Source organism: Schistocerca americana, chromosome X (genome assembly GCF_021461395.2).
Source record: "Schistocerca americana isolate TAMUIC-IGC-003095 chromosome X, iqSchAmer2.1, whole genome shotgun sequence".
Lineage (NCBI taxonomy): Eukaryota > Metazoa > Arthropoda > Insecta > Orthoptera > Acrididae > Schistocerca > Schistocerca americana.
In genome coordinates, this window is record NC_060130.1 from 162768860 (window position 1) to 162790670 (window position 21811).

The window sequence follows — 21811 nt, forward strand, 5'->3', positions numbered from 1 at the left end:
AAACAAAATCGATAAATATTTTTAGACCACACTGAAACTCTTCCCCTAGCTGTGTAAATAGAGATATTTTTGGTTCTACTTACGCCAAGTATTTTCCCAGTGCTATCTGTAGAGTTGTCAAGCATGGGTCACACAGCTATGAATGGCAATGAAAGGTCATAATCAAAATTCTGGAGATTTCATAATTATCGAATTGGATGGGCAAAGAAGAATAATGTTGATAAACACTTCAAATCAGAGAAGCACTCTGTTCACCAGTGGGAAAATACCGCTGATTCTCAAAATAAACCATCATCGGCTGGAAGCTTAAACACAGCCAAAAGAAGGAAACAAGGAGAGACCTTTGGGGGAGGGGGGGGGGGGGGGGGGAGCGAAATTTTTGCAAAAGCAAACATTAGAGTCAAAAAACTCCCAAATCACCACTTCTTTTTTAGAAAATAAGTAAACTTTGAGGCTTTGCATTTATGTTCTTAGCACAACAACCCTTTAAATTTATAAGTCTAATCATTTACAAACAAGCAAAAAGTTTGATGTTAACTTCATCAAAAACAGATGCCACATTTTCTAGTCCATCTCTGCTTGCAAAGTGACAGTTACAGATCATAAAATACTCTCAGGTATAAAACTTACTAGGCCTGTATTTCACATCTTCAGCTTCTTTTGACACACTAACTGATCTTTCACGTGAAGATGGGTGGACATCTGCAACACCTGTAGGTTTACAGCAAAATTAGGAACTCTGCAAAATATGTTGAAAGAAGTCTATCTAAATATGGACAGTACATACAGACTTACACAGTAAAATCAACACAAGAAACAAACAGCATAAGGAAAACACACACACACACACACACACACACACACACACACACACAAGGAGGAAAAGGACGAGTGATTAAATCTAATGATACTGGGAGGGAACCAAACAAGGAAAGATGGCACAAATGGATGGCAAGAGAGTGGAATGCTCGAGAGAATAGTTTGAAGGGTGGGAACGAGTGGGGGTTGGATGACACATGCCTAGCCAGGATGGGGAGGTGGGAATTGTGGTGATAGGAGTGGACGGGAAAAACTGGAGATGATACTGCAGTGACATAATACGGCAGGGGAGGGGAGGGGAGGGGGGCAGTTTCCGGGTATGTAGAGGTGGAAGGGGGGAAGAGGGAGGGGGCAGTAGATGTCTGCATCCGGCCTTTATGCTTGCTTGAAATGCTTGCAGCATACTGTTACACAAAAGTCCGGCAGATAGTAATATATTCATTTTGGATGCAGGGAGCACCTGCATTCGACTTCTGTCACGCTCATTCAATCACCCCATACTTGAATGGCCCAAATGTCCACTCTAAGTCTGCATGCAACACTGGAAGCAACTTGAGCTCGTACACAGCATGTGTATTCATCAGATTGTCGGATGTACATTAGGTGACATAATGGATTCCTGCCTGTAAGACAATTCTCTTTTGCTGAAGCGAAAGTTGAGACAGCAGGAAAGGTGAAAGTACTGGATAACTGGGATGTAGAAGAATTAATTATTAATCCAAAAAGTTTCTACAGTTGGTTGAGAATGACTCGAAACATAACGAGTAAGGGGCATACACTTAGTACGTCCAGCAGCTTTCAGAAAATGATATCTTCTCATGAGTGTCTGGAAAGTGAGTTAACATTTACTTTAACATTAAGTGACATCAACTGATATAAAATTTGGACATAGTTTTTAAATGTTACAATACATTTTTTCTGTTATTGACATGTTCTAGATGCTGCAAACTGACCATTATTACAAAAGTTGGTGGTTGCTTGGTTTTTCTGAGAAATTTTTAACTGTTTCCAAATTTGCTTTGCTGCATGACAGGGCGGCCCTGCCCTCCAAACCCCACAGTTCTCCATTCAACCACAGCTTGCTTCCTCCAAGCATTCATACTCTAATATACCATGTCCAAGCACGGAAAGCTCAAGAATGTATGAGAGAGAAAAATCCCCAACCTGGACTTCTGCCAGAGACACTGGCATTGGGACAGGTTGTGCCAGCCAATTCTGTGGGAGGGCGTGCGTGAACTGAGAAAATGGAGTGGGGATACCAGGCCGGGAACTGGGGTCAAATGAATTTCATAAATGTTTAAGTTTTAAGCCTAATAATACCACTGGAGGCAAAGTCACTTTACACGGCTTAAATAACACATCCCCCGAAACTTGTGGCTTGGCTTGTGTGGCTAAATGACACAGATAGCCATAGAGTAGGTTCAACAACATTGGTGGGTAATTGGTGGAGCTTCTTAAAGATGATTAACATCTTTTCAGTAACTGTGGGAACAACAGTCTGGATGGTTCATTTAGCTGGCCTTTTAACATTAGCCAACATAGTCTTGCTACAATGGTCATGCAGCACAGCTGAATGTTAGATGTTCTGTGCGTCTCTGAATATCACATAATAACTGGGATCGAAAAGTTATGTATCAGGGGCTATAGACTAGTATCACTTCCAAGTAATACTATCATGGAAAATGTAGGAGTTGCAATGTGTGTAAAAGTTGGACACGAAGTCAACAATCACTGAAACAAATAGTTTTTTGTTGATCACAATCTACACGCTTGTGCTTACGAGTTCCTGCTGCAGAATACTTCTCTGACACTTTTAACAGCCTACAGATGTCCTCTATGGGAAATTTCAGTTATTTATGAGAAATCTAGATGCATTATTGAGCTACCTGTCAGATAAGAACAGTTAGCAGTTTGGGTAGATTTCAAAGTAGATTTTTTAAAAGATAGGGACAGGAAAAATGACCTATCATCAATATTTGGGTGTTTCAATTTAATTTCTGTAGTCAATTTTTCAACTCATATGCAGCATGATAGTAGGACACTGATTGATAACATTTTTGTATACAGTTTTCAGGCTGAAATAATTAATGTTTACCCAATTGTTAATGCTCTACCTCATGATGCACAATTAATGTAAATAAACAATATTGTACTTCACCACTCTGAGGCAGGTTCATACAATTATTAATGAGAATAGGATACATTGTTTTAAAAGAGGTGACATGAGATGATGAATATATAGAAAGAGATATTACTGTCAAATTCAATTTACATATGCAATATGCATCACTGGAACAGGGAATTTTTCCCACACGGGGTAAAATATGCAGCTGTTAAACCTCTTCATAAGAAAGGCAACAAGACAGACTTAAAGAATTATTGTTTAATTTCCTTACTGACAGATATTTCCAAAATACTCAAAAAAGTAATGTATTCAAGAGTAGTCTCACACTTGAGTAGAAACAGTTTACTTAGCATATCACAGTTTGGATTCAAGAAGAGTTGCTAAAATGAGAATGCTATTTACACCTTCACTCATCAAATAGTAAAAGTCTCAAGTAATAAAATATTGCCAGTTGGCATTTTCTGTGAACTTTCCATAACATTTGATTGTGTAAATCATGTTACTCTCTTACAAAAACTCAAGTTTTATAGAACTGATGAGCATACACACAACTAGATTGAATCATACATAGAAAACAAAATGCAAAAAGTGTGCTGAATGATTCAAACATGTCAGAAGGGTAGAAAGTTTGAGCGACCGGGGAGAGATCACAATGGGAGACCCACAAAGTTCAATTTTGGGTCCACTCCCATTCCTCATATATGTGAATAATCTTCCACTTAACACCCAACAAACAGAATTGGTACTTTTTGCAGACAATACTAGTGTTATAATAATTCCCATCAGATAGAAAGCAACAGTAGAAATTGTAAGTGACATTTAACAAATAATTATAAGTGATTCTCAGAAAATGGAATCTTCCTAAATTTTGAGAAAAACACAGTATATTCAGTTTTGTTACAACATACAGAGTCATACCAACAATTGATGTAGCACCTGAGCAGAAGTCAGCGAATAGGGTAGAATGCTCCCATTTTTGGGCGTATATTGATGAAAATTTTAACTGAAAGAAGTGTATTACTGAGCTTCTCAAACAATTAAGTTCAGTTACGTTTTCTCTTCACACAATTGTCAAATGTCGAAACAAATTAATTAATTTCCTGACATATTTTGCATATTCCCATTCAATGTCTTATGGAATAATTTTCTGGGTAACTCAGCACTTAGAAACAAAGTACCGATTGCACAAAAGTGAGCAATAAGAATAATGTGTGGTGTTCCCAAACCAATGTCATGTAGGTACCACTTCAAGGAACTAGGTATTTTTAACTGTGCCATCCAATACATATACATTCACTAATGAGATTCATCATAAATAATCCATCACAATTTAATAAGAACAGTGATGTCCATACAGACAACACTGGAGGCAAAAATGATCTTTATTTCCCATTACTCAAGATGTCAGTGGTTCAGAAAGGAGGTCAACATTCAGCAACAAAAATTTATTATCATTTGTCCAATACCATAAAATGTCTGACAGGTAGCAAAGCAAGTTTCAAATCTAACCCAAAATAATCTCTCCTGGGGAACTCCTCATGTTCCACTGACAAATGTCTACACAAAAACTTAAAATAGATTTTGTGTGGTCCAGCCTTAAAAAACAACAAATTGAGAAAAATGCAGAAATGAGGAAAACATTAAAACCTAAATATGAGCAAAACCATGTGTAATTGGCATATATGATTAAAAATCTTAATGTTCAGCAATAAATTGTTTAAAATCTGTGTAAGTGAAGGAAATTAAACATGCAATACATTGTTTACACAATAATTTGTGGTAATAAATTTCATCAGCTCTTAAAAAATCATAGATATGTAACAGCAAATCAAAACTCGTCACGAAATTAACGCTGTTATCTGGGTACAAGGTAATCAAGCTATTTTTTGACATGCTACGAGAACAAATTACACATCAACATGCATGTTTTTGAGAGATATTTCCTTGGTCCTTACCCATAAAAAAAATAAAAATTGACCAACATTGGTAATTAAACCGAAAACTGTGAAGTACAGTGAAAGGCGTCAGACTGTAACATGTGGGGGTATGCATTTTCCTACTGTAGCCAATGGCAGTGAAGCATACTCTGGTAATATATGAGTGCAGTGACCTCTAGTGTATTGCTTGTAAACTTTTCCTTATTCACTGTGCCACTCCATCTCTATCTTGTTATCCCCACTGATAATGGTGCCCCAAGCAGGCAGCAAATGTTACTTCTGAACACGATGTCGCATGAGTGCATCATTGATTTGTAACATAGTTATTATAATAAGGAATGTACGTGGTGCCATAACAATCGATAGTAACTACAAAATTACACCACATCTGTGATTATTTAGTTTTGTAAGGACCCTCGGAGATCAGAAATGGTGCATTACAGGACGGTTTATATACTATTCTCTTGTAACATACAGACATTTACTGAATAATGCCATTTTCCTTTAACAACACCGAATTGCCAGTAACTACCAGAAGACCTGACCTTTTACAGAAAGACCTTGTATACCTACCCAACGAAGTACAGTTTTGTTCACTACATTTTCAGCCAAATCGGTGGAAAGAAGGAAACTTATATGGAATGTAATACTCACATTATTTGACATATCAAATAAGCCACCAGAACTGTAGCTTAAGGGGAAACCTAACAAACATGATGATAAATTGTCAAAAGTCATAAAACTGTTTCCCAACACAGGAGGAACCAATCTCACAATTGTTGCTAAACCTGAGCCACAACTTGTGAAAATCTTTAACACGTTCACTTTTGAAGCAAAAGTTATTACATATACAAAAACACTCACGTATTAAAAAGTCAAGTTAGGTGTAAGAACGGGAGAACTCCATAAAAAATTTTCAAGAATCAAGGAAAGTGCCTAAGACAATAACAACAGACAACAACAGAAATATATGCTTCCCATGCATGAAATGTGTTTACATTCTCTTGTTTTCAGTGGAATAACCTGCCAGTATACACGCACATACTCAAAAGTATTTCCTCATTAACGAGTTGCAACTTATGTCATTGTGTCAGCGGATTCGGCTATTTTTAGATGTATTTCACAATAATTTGTGTCTCTTGTTGACTTACTAATGCATAGAATACAAAAATGTAACTACTCCATTAATGAAGTAGAAAATAATTAGAAACAACCATTATCCTAACGATACATGTGACTGACTGCTTTCTCACCGCCTGGAGCGCTAGTATCACTCTAACTGTCAAACGGTAACAACTTTCACATCAGAGAATGTCGTGACCATCTACTATTTGTGTCTAGGTACAGCAAATCTCGTTGCTGATCAGTTGTGGTCGGCTGACTTCGGGTTTTATGGATCAGCAGCTCGTAGAACTTCGTGATGGTAGATAGTCAAGGCTTAAGTGGCCTTTAGGACAAGGAGCTTTTGATTCATTCCACGTGAAATTCAAAATTGTATGTTAATTACTGAAGATGTATCGAAGTTCCTAGGCTGCTTATGCAGTTTTTAGGACCTACAGTTTACAGTAATGAAGGACTTAACAAAATTTTCTCAACAGTATACCCCATAACTAGAAGCAAATGAAAGTTTTCTCCAAACTACAAGCAGTTTTTCACAAGGAAAGTGTTCCAGTTCTTATTACCTTAACTAAAACTATAAGTTTCAGATTACAGACTACATAAATAGATTGGTCTGAATCCTATGTTTATCACTGATGGCTGCACAAATGTCATGGACACATGTTTCTTTCATTAACCTGGAGCTGAATTTGACCTTTAAGTAACTTCTCTCGAGAAGTTAGTATACAACTACAGCAGTTTACAAGTAGCTTTGTATTTTTATGTAAAATTCCTTTCTGTAGGTTGAATCTGCCAATAACATAAAGCCTTGTAATTATATTTCAAAACCCTGGAGGTGCAGAAGTATTTACTGGTGTATTGCACTGGAGTGAAGAATCAAATTCAGTGGACAGTCTTTGTGATACAAGCTAGTTAGGTTAATGAGTCTATTACTATAGGATGGTCTATACATCATGGTCGCCACAAGTTTCCCCAAGTGAAACTCCCTGATATTTCCCTAATTTCCTGACAAGTTTTAGCATTTTTCCCTGACAAATTTTGAGATCGAGGGTAACTAACAGCGTAAGTTAACAAAAATATATAAGGACTTCTGTATTTCCAAAGGTGTGCGCAAAAATCTTAAGTACTAACATTGCAACATCTTTTGTAATGAACTATTTTCAGATGGAGAAAGCAAGGGAAATGGTATATCTGTTTCATTAAGACCACTGATATTATTTTATTTCAATACAGCGAAACTCACTTGGTGACAAAAATACGCATTTCGTTGGAGCCGCAAGACAGATTTAAAATACCTTCACTAGTTTCAGAAATAACCTTGGAAAAAAGTAGGCCTCTTGAAAGAAGCGTATAAGACAGGGAACAGTTGTCTAAACAAACACTATAGGTGACTGCCAGTAAAATGTTGATTCTACTATGTTCGTTATTGTGAGTTACTACCCACTGTGTTACGTCTATTATTTTACAGATATTGTATGGTTTTTCTTTCAAGAAATACACGAGTACATAGCATGCAAACTACCAGCAACTGGCACAATTTTCTTCTTCTTATTTTCCATACTTTCTAATATATAAACTACTTCTGAAGTGTCAGAATGTACTAGAATAAATAGAATGTCTATGAAATGCCACTCTGTACAATGTACTTGTGGTGAGACAGTCGCAATTCCTGAAATCCATCGCCCGTGGCCTCTGGCCTGTCCAGGAGCACTGCAGTCCTTAGTCCAGGGAAACCACAAAAATCCGATGCATTATGCGACATATGGACAGACCCGGACTGCGGGCAGATCGGTGAGACTAGATTCGATGGGCAGGGCCTGCACATTAATGGGAACCGAATGGCTTCAGATCAGCATGCCATATCCTTTATAGAGATATCTGTAGAAATGACCTGCAGTTTTGGGCTGTTATGGAAGTCCACTCATGCCACAGACACCATGTTAATGAAATGAGATCATGGTGATCACTCCATGCAACAGGTAAGTTGCGCAAATACTCTGAGAATCAGTAGGAATAAAAATAAGTAGCTGCTCACCGTAAAGATGATCGCTGAGCCGCAGACAGGCACATAGAAAAGACAATCACTCTCTAACAACTAAATTTTTGGTTATTGCCTTTGTCAGAAAACAACAGCACACACATATTCATACAATCACTCAGACACATCTTGTACACACATGACCGCCATCTCTGGCCGCTGCGTCAACCGTCTCTGAGACTCAGGTCCAAACAAACCACTCCTCATGCCTCCCTGCTTCTAATCAGCAGCTGCTAGGCTAGCGGCAAGAAGTGGTGGCAGCAGTGACTGCAAGCTGAGGGGAATGGCAGAAAGGGGAGAAGTAGTAAGAATGAGGGAGTAGGGAAGTCATGCGCGTACTAAGTTGCGCCCAACCAGTGACGATGCACGATATCTCAGTAAACAAACCATTATATCTACTGAGACAAAAACTAGATTTTTCTGCTCCCCCCACCCGATATTTCCCCAATTTCCCTGACATATTTGAAATTCCGATTTCTAGAACTTGTGGCAATCCTGTACATAGCTTTCTTAGAGTACGAAACATTTTAACATTTTGAAAATTGGGTGAACTGTCTTCATAGTGCCCTCAGTGGTAGTGACCTAGGAAATTTTCTTGGTAAAGATATTTCGCATAAATTGCTAGTAAGTTGCAAATTTTGTTGCAGAAATTCATGATTATTGATTATGAAGATTACTTTAGTACTGTACATCATTGTGAGCTTTTGAATAAAACTGCCATGGCATCTGATTGCCATTAGTGTTTTTGCTGATAAATAAAAAGCAAAGAAAATTTTCATTGCTAATGAAGACATGTTTCTTTGAGACAGGTTTTAAACTTATAAATGTCTCAGAAATGAGATGTTAAACTGTACATGCAGCAAATGAGACATTTAAGGCATTCCGTATCAGATTGTTCAAATACATATACAGTATTTTTATTTCATCAGTTCCGATTTTGATGTAATTTGGAATACATTACACATATATTTGGTATGAGAGGAGAAGAACGTCATGGCAACATCGTTCTTTCCATAATTTTCTGCATAAGCGAGTTTCAAATTCATTGGGAAAATTTTGATTATCGCCCCTGTATCTTGGACAACTAGCTGATATATGGTTTTATTAATGCCATATGTTGCAGTGCACAGACTGCAACTATATTTTTCCATTTTTCACATGAGAGTTGTCTTCCCATAAACAAATAACAATAACCAAAACAACCCAGCAGTATAGACTACTGTTTGTGAGCTTTCACTGTCTGCCACCAGAAAGCGCTACGAGCTGCAGACCCAAAGTCAGCCGAGTGCAATTGATTGGCTCACCCAATTGGCACCAAGATTTGCTGTCCCTAGACAGACACATAGTTATTAGATTGTGACTGCGCTGAGGAGTCAAAGTGGACCATTCTGTAGTATTACCAATGTGCATTGTTTACATGTCAAACTTGTCACTTGCTCTAGTGTAAAAACAGCAGGTTTCGTGAAAGCATGTGTATACACACAGGTTTTCCTTCACAACAGGTACTTATTTATAACAATTAATATGAAATAACGTTAAGTCTGCAGTGATTTTAGTGTTTCTCTGTCCCAGAAATCTGTTACATTTATAAGAATCTGTCTGCCATCACAACACATTAAACACCATTCAGGACTGCAATGGATACGAAAAATTGGAGGGGGAACACTGCTATCAGCTGCAGCTGGACATTAAACAGAATCAGTGGCAATGAATCAAAATGTGTGCCGAATTGGGATTCAAACCCGGGATCTCATGATTACTAGGCAGGTGCGGTAACCAGTGCGCCATACAGGACACAGCGTTATTGCAACTGCACAAACTATCACAGTACACCTCACGGCCGATCCACACTCCCACCGAGCGCTACCTATCTGCAGCCATGTCCATTACACTCCTGATCGCTACTTAGAGATTCCCACAGGAGGTCGGACGCATTTGTGGAATCGTACTGAAATAGTCCGTGAAGTGCGATAACACTGTGTCTTGGATGGCGCTGTGTTTACCACACCTGCCTAGTAAGCACGGGATCTCGAGTTCGAATCCCGGTCCAGTACACATTTTTGCTCATCGCCACAGATTCCGCTTAATGTCCCATGCAGCTGCTGGCAGTGTCCCCCTTCAATTTACTTATGGTGTTTCACGGCTGTGGGATCTGTGTGGTGTCTGTTCTTTCAAAGGAACAGACATCATGCATTCAAATAATATACGAAAAATCCATTGCACATATGTTTACTGAACACGTCTTTTTTAATTGTGATTCCACACATAGCAAATGGAGAAGCCTATGTCGGTTGCAGTTGTTAGAGGCACGATACATTCCAGATTCTGTCGACAGGCTCTGAGCAGATCTACTGTAAGTAAAATTAATATACAGTAGTAAAGGGCGTACAAGGTATAACTATACAGACTGAACATAAGTGGAAGCCGTGGTCACTCAGTTCTCTACACACCGGTCACATTAGCTGTACACTGGAACATGGCACCAAGAAAGTTTGTTGTTTATCACTGTATATGCTAGAAGCCACTGCATTAGTGTTATGTCTGGCTGCAAGTGGAAAACAAACATGCAAGATGTTACAAACATCTGAGATCTTACCATCTGGCAATTTTCACCGTATTCCAGTGTTTTCAGTTTATTTCACTATGTAGGCTATAAATTTTTGTTATTTATGAGGCGGACATAAAATAAAAGAACTCTCAAAACTATGTGTTTTAAGGTATAATTTGAGGCCGTAGTGTGTTGGGGAATAGCTCAATAACCCCTTACATCATTAGCAAAAGTTACAGTCTTTTAAATTACATACCCTACAGTATTACTAGTGGCAAAACCCACTACTTTTCCTAATATGTCTATTATACAACATAAAAATTTGAAATTTCTTTCTCATTTGTTTATGGATTTGCGATTTGGTTATTTCAGTTGATGTTATGAGTGTTGGTAAAATTGCTATTTAGGAGGAGAGGAATGAAATTCTCACACCGACTGATTTATACCTTCTGTGCCTGTTTATACTTTATAATACAATATTTTATGAATTTCAAATGTTTCATAGGCTTTGGTCTGTAAACTTATTACGTGTTAGTGCGCTGGCTGTTGGATAACATAGCAAGTCGCCAGCCAATAAAAGCTCACTAGCTGTAAATGGCCATTTCCTTAATTCTGACCAAGCACACTCTTTGAGACTCAGTGTTTGAATTTCAAAGGTGGACAATCAATCTTGTTGCTGATTACAGTACATCAGGAATACATTCAAAAAATGAGACCAAGTTATAAGTTATGCAAGAAAAGGTGGCAGCTGGGCATCTTTGTCACATATTGGCTCAGTCTGGAATACTTCACGTCGACTTTACTGTTTTTCCTTTGCTGCCACAACCTAGCAGTAATGGTTGTGCTGGCAACACCAATCGTGGATTACGTCAGCATTTCCTCTCTCACATCTACTCTCTCCGCAATGGCCTAAAATATTCCCATAACTCAGCAACCACCCATGGTGTGAATAGCTGTTCTATTGATTTATGGAACAAGTAACTAACCAACTAACTGCATAGGAGAACGGCAGCTGATTTTAGGCCCTGGGGACATGCAGTTCTACTGTATGGTCTAAACATCATGGCAATGCCTTGGGTAAAATATTCCTGAGGTAAAATAGTCACTCCTTTCAAATCTCCATGCATGAAACAGAATGATATCATAATCATAAAAATAACAAATCTGTCACTGTGGATTGAAGCATGTAAATGGGGAAGTTGTCAGTGACCTCACAAATATTAACAGAATTGAATATGGATAAAAGTGCTACAACCTTTGGCACACTCACTCACTCCAGCACTCGTGTTGATCCACACAAGCACTTCATATCACATGCCGTAAAACAAAGGAGAAATAGCGGCAGATACTACACCTGGGAAGAAAACAGAAGGAAAAAAAAGACAGCAGATCTAAAACTATGGCACAGGGATATGTGACTGGCTAACAATTTACAAAAAACATAGGTGAGCCATTCACCCTCATTAAGAACATCTCCCTAAAATTACTGGAAACAAGTTGGAGAAATAACAAACCCTTAAAAGCCTCACTACATTTGTTTGAATGTCACTTAAAGTAGAGGGCAGATCTGCAGCAAATCTGCTGCTGCCCTTTGGTCCAAAAATAAAAGAGTGTATTAAAATGTGGCCGACAGTGGTCTGTACGCTACAAGCACCACACATTAGACGGTCGTCACGCCGGATCAAAACGTCATGTATAGGAGGACTGTGGCTTATGTGAAGATGACTAAGGAGGACTGCATCCTGTCTTTGTAGCTGAAAGGAGGTATGCCATGGCCACATAGTGGGCTTTACTGTATGCAGCTTATTATCTGTCACTTTCAGCCACTCCTCCTCCCATCAACACATGACTCTGTATTGCAACAGCAAGACGATAGTATGCAGGGGGATGGCACACTTAAATAGGAGGAGGAGGACCACAACATGCCTTCTTGGCTGCTACCTCTGCCCTTTCTTTCCCCGCAATACCCATGTGCCATGGTACCCAACAGAAAGAAACCTTCCCTGGCTGAAGAGAGCATCCTGGATATTCAGGACTGCTTTATCTGCTGGGTAAAAGCATTGTAGAGAGTGAAGAGCACTCAGAGAATCAGAACAGACAAGGAATTTAACACCTGAAGCACATGCCTTCTGCTCCAGTGCCTGGAAGATCGCATATAATTTGCGTCGAAAATGGTAAAGTCTCAAGGCAGTCGGCCCTTGAGGACGCGATCAGAGAAAACAACCAAATTTAAAATTACTCTGGACCTCTGGTGTAACCGTGGTGGCAGGCAGTTAAAATCCCAGAATGGTGGTGTGTGTGTGTTCCACACCAAGTGACTCCAGCACACACTGCACACAGATCCCAAATGGCATTGTTGCTAGTGGACACTAGAGAAAATGCATTCCAGAGGTGGATGAACAACAGTATGGTATGCAGGTGAAGTCACAACTGCAAGAAACTTACAAGAGTGATGCACCATGAGAAACTTCCATCGACGAAGAGTGGCAGTTCCCCAGCCTCAGCATAGAGGCCTGTAGGCACCTGTGGCCAGTCTAATCTCCTCATGATGGATAGCGTCAATAATCTTCAGATAAGAAGGCCTTACTGACCAATAAACTGCACACATCCATAGTCTAGCCATGAATGCACAAAAGCCCTATAACACTGGAGCAGAAGTGCCCTCTGCTCCCCAAGACCTGTGGCTAAAGCACTTTATAATATTCTGGATTCTGGCTTTCAGCTCTCTCAGGTGCGGTAACCACAACAATTTGGAGTAAAAAATAAGGTCCAGAAACCTCAATGAGAGTTTAAAATTTAGAATGGTGTCCCTCATCTGCAAGTCAGGTGAATTAAAAATACAACGAGGATGATTAAAATGCACACACACACACACACACACACACACACACACACACACACACGCGCGCGCGCACACACACACACACACACACACACACACACACACACACACACACACACACACACACACACACACACTTATCTGAAAACCCACCTTTCCAGCCCACTCCTCTAACTTCTGCACTGTAAGTTGCAACTGACTGGTCACTGTTGCAAAAGTGGAGGTGATACAGATAAAGGTATAGGTAAAATCATATGCAAACAAGTATCAGTATACAGGACTTCTTATCACAGAAGCGATACTGTTTATGGCTGTGGAAAAAGAGGACAACGTCCAAGACACTACCTTGAGGAACACAACTCTGGTGCTCAAAATGATCCAACAGCACGCCACCAACTCGAGACCTAGAAGAGCGCTTACACAGGAAGGACCATATGAAAATGGGGAGGTGGCCATGAGAGCCCCACTGATGGAGTCGCACAAGAATATTGTGTCTCCGAGTAGTGTCATACATCTTACTGATTTCAAAGAATATGTCACGACAGTGCTGTTTATGTAGGAAAACAGCCACCTCTAGTAGGGTCAGATTGTTGACAATGGACCGAAATCACCGGACTCCACACGATGGTTCATCATTTGCTCCATTCCTACACAGCTCATTAAGATGAAGATCCGGTAACTACTGGGACACATGCAGTGCTCTCCTGGTTTGAGGAGAGGTATCAGAATTGCCTCTCTCCAAAAGTTGGGAAAGTTGCTTGTCTGCCATATAAAATCAAAACATTCCAGGAGGATTTCCTGTGAAGCTGCTGGCAAATGTTAAAGCACACAGTACCGGATTTGGTTGTGACCAGGTGCAGAATCAATAGTCTCAGACAGTGCTGATTCCAGCTCCCACATGGAGAAAGGGCAGTTGTAAGACTCAGAATTGTGGTAGCTGAAGTTCAACTTGCACTTCTCTGCAGTCGCATGGTTGGGGCAAAACACTGGATCTTGGCTGGCACAGACAGTAATCACTGCAAAATGCTCTGCCATCATCTGAGCGATGTCTCCGGGCGTTGATTGGAGACGCACCTATTTCAGCACTACTGCTATCAGTGAAGAAGGGGGATGGTTGATGGACTCCAGGAATGCTTGCCATGGCCTTTTCTTGGTCTCCTTAATGACACATGGAGCCTCGGCTCTCGCAACCCAAAAGGCTGTGAAGTTGTCTGTTGTTGCTCTCCTTAATGATGCATCGAGCCCTGGCTCTCACAACGTGAAAGGCTGTGAGGTTGTCTGCTGTTGGGGTGTACTTAAACTGTCGAAGAGCCGCAAGCCTGTTCCAGATTGCTGAGCAGTGCTCACTAGTCCATCAAGGAACAGGTTGCCTCCTAAGATGACCTGAGGACTATGGGATGGATAAGTCAGTATCATGATACATCACACTGTGATGTGGTCCACCTGTTTCTGGACACTGTTGCAGTGTTCAAACGTAGCTAGCTTTTGGAGCAATAGCCAGATAGTCCTGCTGACGATCCATTTTGGTGGCTCCTGTGCAGGTAATGTTCCAGCCACTAGATGAATGCAGAGTGGGAAGTGTTCACTGAAATGAAGGTTGTCAATGACTTCCCACTGAACAGAGTCCACTAGAGCTGGAGAATTTAGAGAGAAATCAATAGCCGAAAAAGACCCAGTAGCAGCACAGAAATGAGTGGGAGTGCCTGAGTTGAGGACACACAGCTCGTGAGACATCATGAGGCTCTTCAAAACATAACCCTGAAGGCAAATAGAGGTTGAGCCCCACAAGAAATGATGGGCATTGAAATCTTCCAGTAGAAGAAATGGTCGGGAGAGTTATTCCATACAATCTATGAGAGCCTCAGAGTCTACTGTATCTTGTGGGCATAAAGTGAGCAAACAGTCATCCTCTGATACACGTGGATTTCAGCTGCAACTACTTGTAGGTCAGTAGCCAGTGGGAGATTAGAGGTCTGACGCACATTATTGACAAACACAGTGACCCCTCCCTTCTGCCTTCCCCCAGTCAGGTTGTCCTTGTGGTAAGAGGGTATACGCCTGTAGTACAGGGCCATCAGAAGTTTTAAAATGCATTTCCTGCATACACAAGCACACAGGGCATTCCTGTACCAGGAGTTTCAGTTCCTCCAGATCTGTCCTGAACCCAATAGTGTTCTGCTGTAGGATGGGTGCATCTATCATGGGTGTAGCACAATCACCCAAGAATTTTTGTCAAGGAGGGGAGCCCGCAACAGTTGGATGCTCAGCCTTGAGGCAAGATGATTGCCCTAGACTGCCATGAAGGTCCATCACCTCTGAAGAAGAGTCGATAGAGACATCAGAGAGGATGATGTCACATCATTGGACTATGTATTTCCCATCTCCGTCAGTGGGTGCTTCTTCACCTTCAACTTTGACTTCTTTGTCTGAGGAGGATTCGGAGCCAGAACTGTGGTAATGGTAGTGGCAGTGCTGGACGATGGGCCAGACAATCTTTGGAGGAGCAAGGACCCATGCAATGTCGGCAACCATAGCCTTTTCTGATGTTCTTGGGGGAGGGACAGACTTCAATATAACTGCAGCAGCACTAGTGAATTGACAAATGCAGGTACTAGTACTGCCAGTAGTAACATCAATTCATGTAACAGTATTGGCTTTCTGCACTGGCTGTTTAGGAACTTAAGCAAACAAGGTAGTGACTGTTTGGGGCAACATGGCCTTGTACATCTCTTTGGCCTCACCATAGTAGATGTACTTCATAGTCTTAACCTTTTGTATCTTTTGTTCTTCAAGATACATGCTGCAGTCACAACTCCAGCCAGGCTGAATCCCAGTGCAATTCACAGACTTCAAAGGAGGTGAACAAGTGACTCCTTCATGGGCAACCTTACCAAATTTGTCACAATTGATATCTCCATGACACTCAAGAGTAGTATCACCACACCACTGGTATTTAAAAGAGCGCATTGGGTTTGGGACATAAGGCCTCATGCTTAGGTAAACAAAACCTGCCTTAATGTGCTCAAGAAGTTTCGTGCTATTGAATGTCACGATAAAGGAGATGGATTTCAGAAGATCCCCATCTACCCTCTTCACAAAGTTTTGCACGTATGTCAATTATACCTTCTGGAGCCCACTCATCGTTCAATTCCTCCTTGGGAACATCCCCCAGATCACTGCATGTCCTAACATGTTTGCTGTAATTCAAGGTGGTGTGTATCTCAGTTTAAATAGCATGTTCCCGAAGGCATTGAGCTTTCTCCAGGATCTTAACTTGTTGGGAACTAGAAGTTTCTACCAGCAGTGACCAATAACACAATTGCTTGACTAATTTTAAAGTGCTAGTAATGCCTTCTAAGCCTTTATGAATATAGAAAGGCAAAACTTTATTGAAGCTATCCTCTTTCCTTTCCAGTATTAAAGACATTCTGATTACCAGCATCCATTCTGTTACTACAGACAAAATTTTTGGAAGGAACTCCTGAGCCAGGAGGACTGGCTACACGAGCCCCCTCATTTTATTGGATGTTAGTACCTACCAGCGGCCCACCCTTTCCACTGGGAGGAGGACAGAATTTTGAAGGTTCTATCAAGCAGCTAGGGAAAGAAAAGTCTATCTGGATAGAGCCCTGTGTGTCTAGGTAGGCCTTATGTAACTCCAGGTTCCCCAGAGGTTGCCCACTAATGACTGTTTCACATCAACAGCCATGCATCTCATCAGCATGCAGCACGTCTTGAGATTGGAGGTTTTTTATAGAGGTTTTGGCCATCCTCACAATCTGGACGGTCAAGCTAAGATCCCCATTCCCTGTCACACACAATGTTCCACCATCACACCACATGGTGGTCACTGAAGCATGCCCAGAGCTTACGGTGAAAAGAGGACTGGCGGTACTTACCATTCCCCAGGGTGGCCAAGCCTGTATCCAGCAAATGAATGCTGGGCCCTTGAGGACGAAGGTTTATATAGTAGAAATTGGTGAAGTGCAGCAGCAGGAAGGACAGGTTTCTGGTTATGTGAGTACTGGGATCTCAAAACAAAACCAGATACATATAATGCAGGAGTAGGCCTCACAATGAACAAGAAAACATGAATCCAGATAAACTACCATGAAGCACATAGTAAATTCGTTGCCACTGCCAAGATTGACACAAAACCAAGACCAATGACAGAAAAAATATATATGCCTACCAACTAAAAATGTATCCGAGAGATTGAAAGAGTATATGACGAAAAACGAGATTTTATTCAGTCTGCTAAGAGAAATGCGATGGCTTGACTACTACAATCTTAATAATGAAATTGCAGAAATCATGACTGGGTTGACAAACAATAGACGCAAGTAGCAACTACCCAGTCCACTTGCAAAGTGATAGTTACAGACCATTAAATAATATCAGGTACACAACTTACTTTGTGTCAGATTTTCAATCTCTTTCGGCACACTTTTTTCACGTGATGATGGGTTGTCATCTGCAGCACCTGTGGATTTGTAGCGAACTTAGAAACTCTGCAAAAAACTGTTGAAAGCAGTCTATCTAAATACAATACAAACATACACTTACATATTAAAAACAATACAATAAACCAACAGTAGAAAGTTGGAACACACACACGTACTACATGGGAAAAGGAATGGAGAAGAATCTAGTAATATAGTGAAGGAAGGGGCTGAAAAAGAGTCCCAATATAGACTGCATGAGGGAGGAATGCATACCAGCAATAGTGAGGGATGGGAATAAGTAGGGCTGGGCAGATACACGCCTGGGGGGAGGGGGGAGGGGGGAGGGAGGGGGGGGGGAATGACTGCAGAATTATGACTAGGTCAACAAACAATAGATGTAATTAGCAACTACCCAGTCGGCTTGCAAAGCCATAGTTACAGACCATCAGATAACTTCAGGTACACAACTTACTTTGTGTCAGATTTTCAATCTCTTTTGACACACTTTTTTCACGCAAAGATGGCTGGACATCTGCAGCACCTGTGGATTTGTAACACACTTAGAAACTCTGCAAAAAACTATTGAAAGCAATCTATCTAAAGACAATACAAACATACACTTACATATTGAAAAGAACATAATAAACCAACAGTAGAAGGTTGGAACAAAACCATACTACACATGGAAAAGGAATGGAGAAGGCTCTAATGATATAGTGAAGGAAGGGGCTGGAAAAGAGTCCCAATATGGACAGCACAAGGGAGGAAAACATACCAGCAATGGTAAGGGATGGGAATAAGTAGGGCTGGAAGGATACATGCCTAGCGTGCGCGCGCGCGCGCACGCACTCTCTCTCTCTCTCTCTCTCTCTCTCTCTCTCTCTCTCTCTCTCACTCACTCACTCACTCACTCACTCACACACACACACACACACACACACACACACACAGAGAGAGAGAGAGAGAGAGAGAGAGAGAGAGAGAGAGAGAGAGAGAGAGAGAGAGATTGATTTTTGGGGGGGGGGGGAGAGATTGTGGAGATAGGAGTGAGTGGGGAAAAACTTAGAGGTGTGTGTGTTGGGGGAGGGGGGGGGGATAAGCCAGGTAAGTGTCAGCCAATTCCAGGGAACCTGGTGTAGGGTAGAATGGATCAGCCATTTTCTTGCAGGGTGGGGGTGGGGGGAGGACTGAGAGAATGGAAGGAGCAATTTGGGGGGAGGGGGGGGGGCTGGGTAATCAGGTGAGATGTCTTGAGCAAGGGAAATGGGGTTGGGGGTCCGAGTCAAAGAGATGGGAACTTCAAATTGCACTTATTGTAAAAACATACACTGTTTTCATAATTTCAGTATTGACTCACACACACAAGCTTGTGACCATCACCAAATTTCATCAACCGTTTCAGTGTTAAGGAAATAAACCCAACAAACCATTGCTTGTAACACTGTGGCATGGCTTGTGTGAGCCACTTACATAGTTACACATGCAGCAGGTTCAACCATTTCGGCGGGCATTCTGTGGAGAGATTCTTTATGATGGTCAGCAACTTTCTTGGTGGTTGCAGGAATAACAGTATGTATGACTAACGGACTTAACAGTAGCCAACATGGCCCTGCTGTGTCTGTAGCACAGCACAGCTGAATACAAAGGAGTACAGCAGCTGTTTTATTTCCTGGGGACAAGCAGCTCTACTATGTAGTTTGTTCTGGCGTAACCATAAGCACTGGAACGACGACAAAGAACGGAAGACCAGAGAAGGCGCTAAAACGACGTCAGCCAATGGTGTGCAGATTAGGACTGCACCACAACAGGAGCACCCTTGAGCCGAAGTGGACGTAAGCGCCCCTCCTGCCAGCCTCGGTCGCTCAGATCGGCTCTCTATATGGGCATTAGTGGACAGTATAGAGTTGTAGACCGGCACTCCCAGATCAGTTATCAGTGTTGTGTGTCAACTTGCAGGAAACTTTTGTATAGCAATAACTTGGACTTATGTTGTAGGTCGCCCATCGTTTGCGACACCATTGTCAATACAAGTTAAGTATTGTCAATTTGCTTCATAGAAATAAAACTTCTAATGTTATTTGCCTGGATTATTGTATAGCATTCCGAGAACACAACATTCCTTAGGCACCCTCTATACGAGATGAGTGGGCAAGACCCAACAACTTGCAACAAATCTTCAAGCGAGCTACGTGCCAACAGCCACAGAAATATGTATGTTTTTTGTGCTGGCACTTTCATTCTCTCGTCTTTACTTTGGAGGAGCACATATTGCTCTAACAGCTTCTTGTCGTTTTTGCTGATCAGTGTTTTCAGGTGGGTGCTGTAGAAAATTTCTTTGATTTTGAAATTATTTAGATTGCTTGCCTATTAATTTTTTACATTTGTGTCCTCCAATATGCCCACTAATCCTGTCCCACCCCCTGCTGAAGCGCCACAGCCGCAAGCGTTAGATGCCATTCCTGCACTACTCAACACGGTGCAGCAACTACTGGCCAAGGCTGCACACCCGACAGAAGCACCGCCTACTGCAGTTGCTACACCACCTTTTCGACAGTTTCATGACCAAGAAGAGAATGGCTTGAGTGGTTATCACAGAAGGTAGAACGCACATTAGGACAAAGGGACAGGAGGGACAAAAGGAGAAGAGATGAGGAAGAAAACAGGAAGGGCGAAGGGGCAGGCAAGAAGATGAAGACAATCATAACATTTTACTGGTAAAGATTCTATTTATAAATTCACCATGCTCATTTCAGAATGACATGCAATTGCTATAAAGATTATATGTGCGGAGTGCTTTCCCACATACATATGTAGTATTTCAGTATCATAATTTCCACAGACACATAATTAAAAAATAGCTAGTACCAATTTCATGAGTTGTTCCAAAAACAACGAAGGATTTCTCCTGAGATGGAAGTTATTTTATTTTATGTCGCTTGACTAATGCGATCTTAATAATGAAATTTCAGAAATTCCGAACAGGTTTAATAACACTAGATGCAATGGGCTAGCACATTGTCTACTTGCATAATAATCACAGTTCACCAAATAATTTCAAGTGTACAACTTACTGTCTATCATAGCTTCAGTCTCTCTCGTCACACTAAGTGATCTTGTAAAAGGAGACGCGCGGATGTCTACAGAACCTACAAATTTGTAAAAAAATTAGTAAAGCAATAGACACGTCAACTTCACAGAAACTGAATAAGAAACCAAGAGTACAAGGAAAATAAATACGAACACACTTGAGAAGTACGAAATAATAGTGGACCAGAAGCGAGCAAAAGAAGCCCAGAGAGAAGAATAAGAGGGTGAAACATGTTTCAGCCAAAAGGGAGATGGGAGAATGTGGGAGTGGGAGGATATGCCTGAAGAGTGGGAGGAGATAGAACAGAATTGGCAAGTACAGGGAAAAGTGCAGAATGAAAGGGGATATGAAGAATGAGGAAAAATGGAGTAGGTAGAGAGACCTGATCTGTGGATCCTGAGAAAAAGAAGAGTGTGAGAGTGGGGTGGGCTGGGAGAGCGGTGGCATGGGCAGGGCAGTGTGGGAGAGTGGTGGCATGGGCAGGGCAGTGTGGGAGGGTGGGGCAAGAGTTGGCCCAGGCTGGTTCTTGGGGCAGGGCAGGGCTAGAGGTAGCATGACAGGACAGCATTGGTGGGAGTAACATGAAGGGAAGCATGGGTGGGAGGCCAAGTGGTGGCAGGAAAGGTTATTGGGGCCAAATGAGGCAAGGGTGGGAAGGGAAACTGGGGCACGAGAGGCTTGGGTGGAATGGGAAAGTGGGGGCAGGGACCAATTGTAAGGTCAGGGCGAGGCATAGAGGGTGGCCTGGTTAATTAGGTGCAGGGAGGTTGAGCTGGGATATTGGGGGCAGGGCAGGGTGGGATGGCGAGGCTGTAAGGGGACAGCAGGGCAACGCAGGCCGACAACGGCA

At 41.5% G+C, this 21811-nt stretch overlaps 1 protein-coding gene across 1 annotated transcript in view; it reads right to left on the reverse strand.

The window, feature by feature from the left end:
• Positions 1-20982, reverse strand: part of LOC124555883 — a 238476-nt gene extending 217494 nt beyond the window's left edge. Inside the window, exons 1-4 of the mRNA XM_047129944.1 lie at positions 20945-20982; positions 18346-18414; positions 17843-17911; positions 631-711 (exon numbers count right to left, since the gene is read on the reverse strand). Of these exons, the coding sequence (XP_046985900.1) occupies positions 631-711; positions 17843-17911; positions 18346-18414; positions 20945-20954 (229 nt within the window). The 5' untranslated portion in view covers positions 20955-20982. The remainder of the gene's footprint in view (positions 1-630; positions 712-17842; positions 17912-18345; positions 18415-20944) is intronic.
• Between the last annotated feature and the right edge of the window lie 829 nt (positions 20983-21811).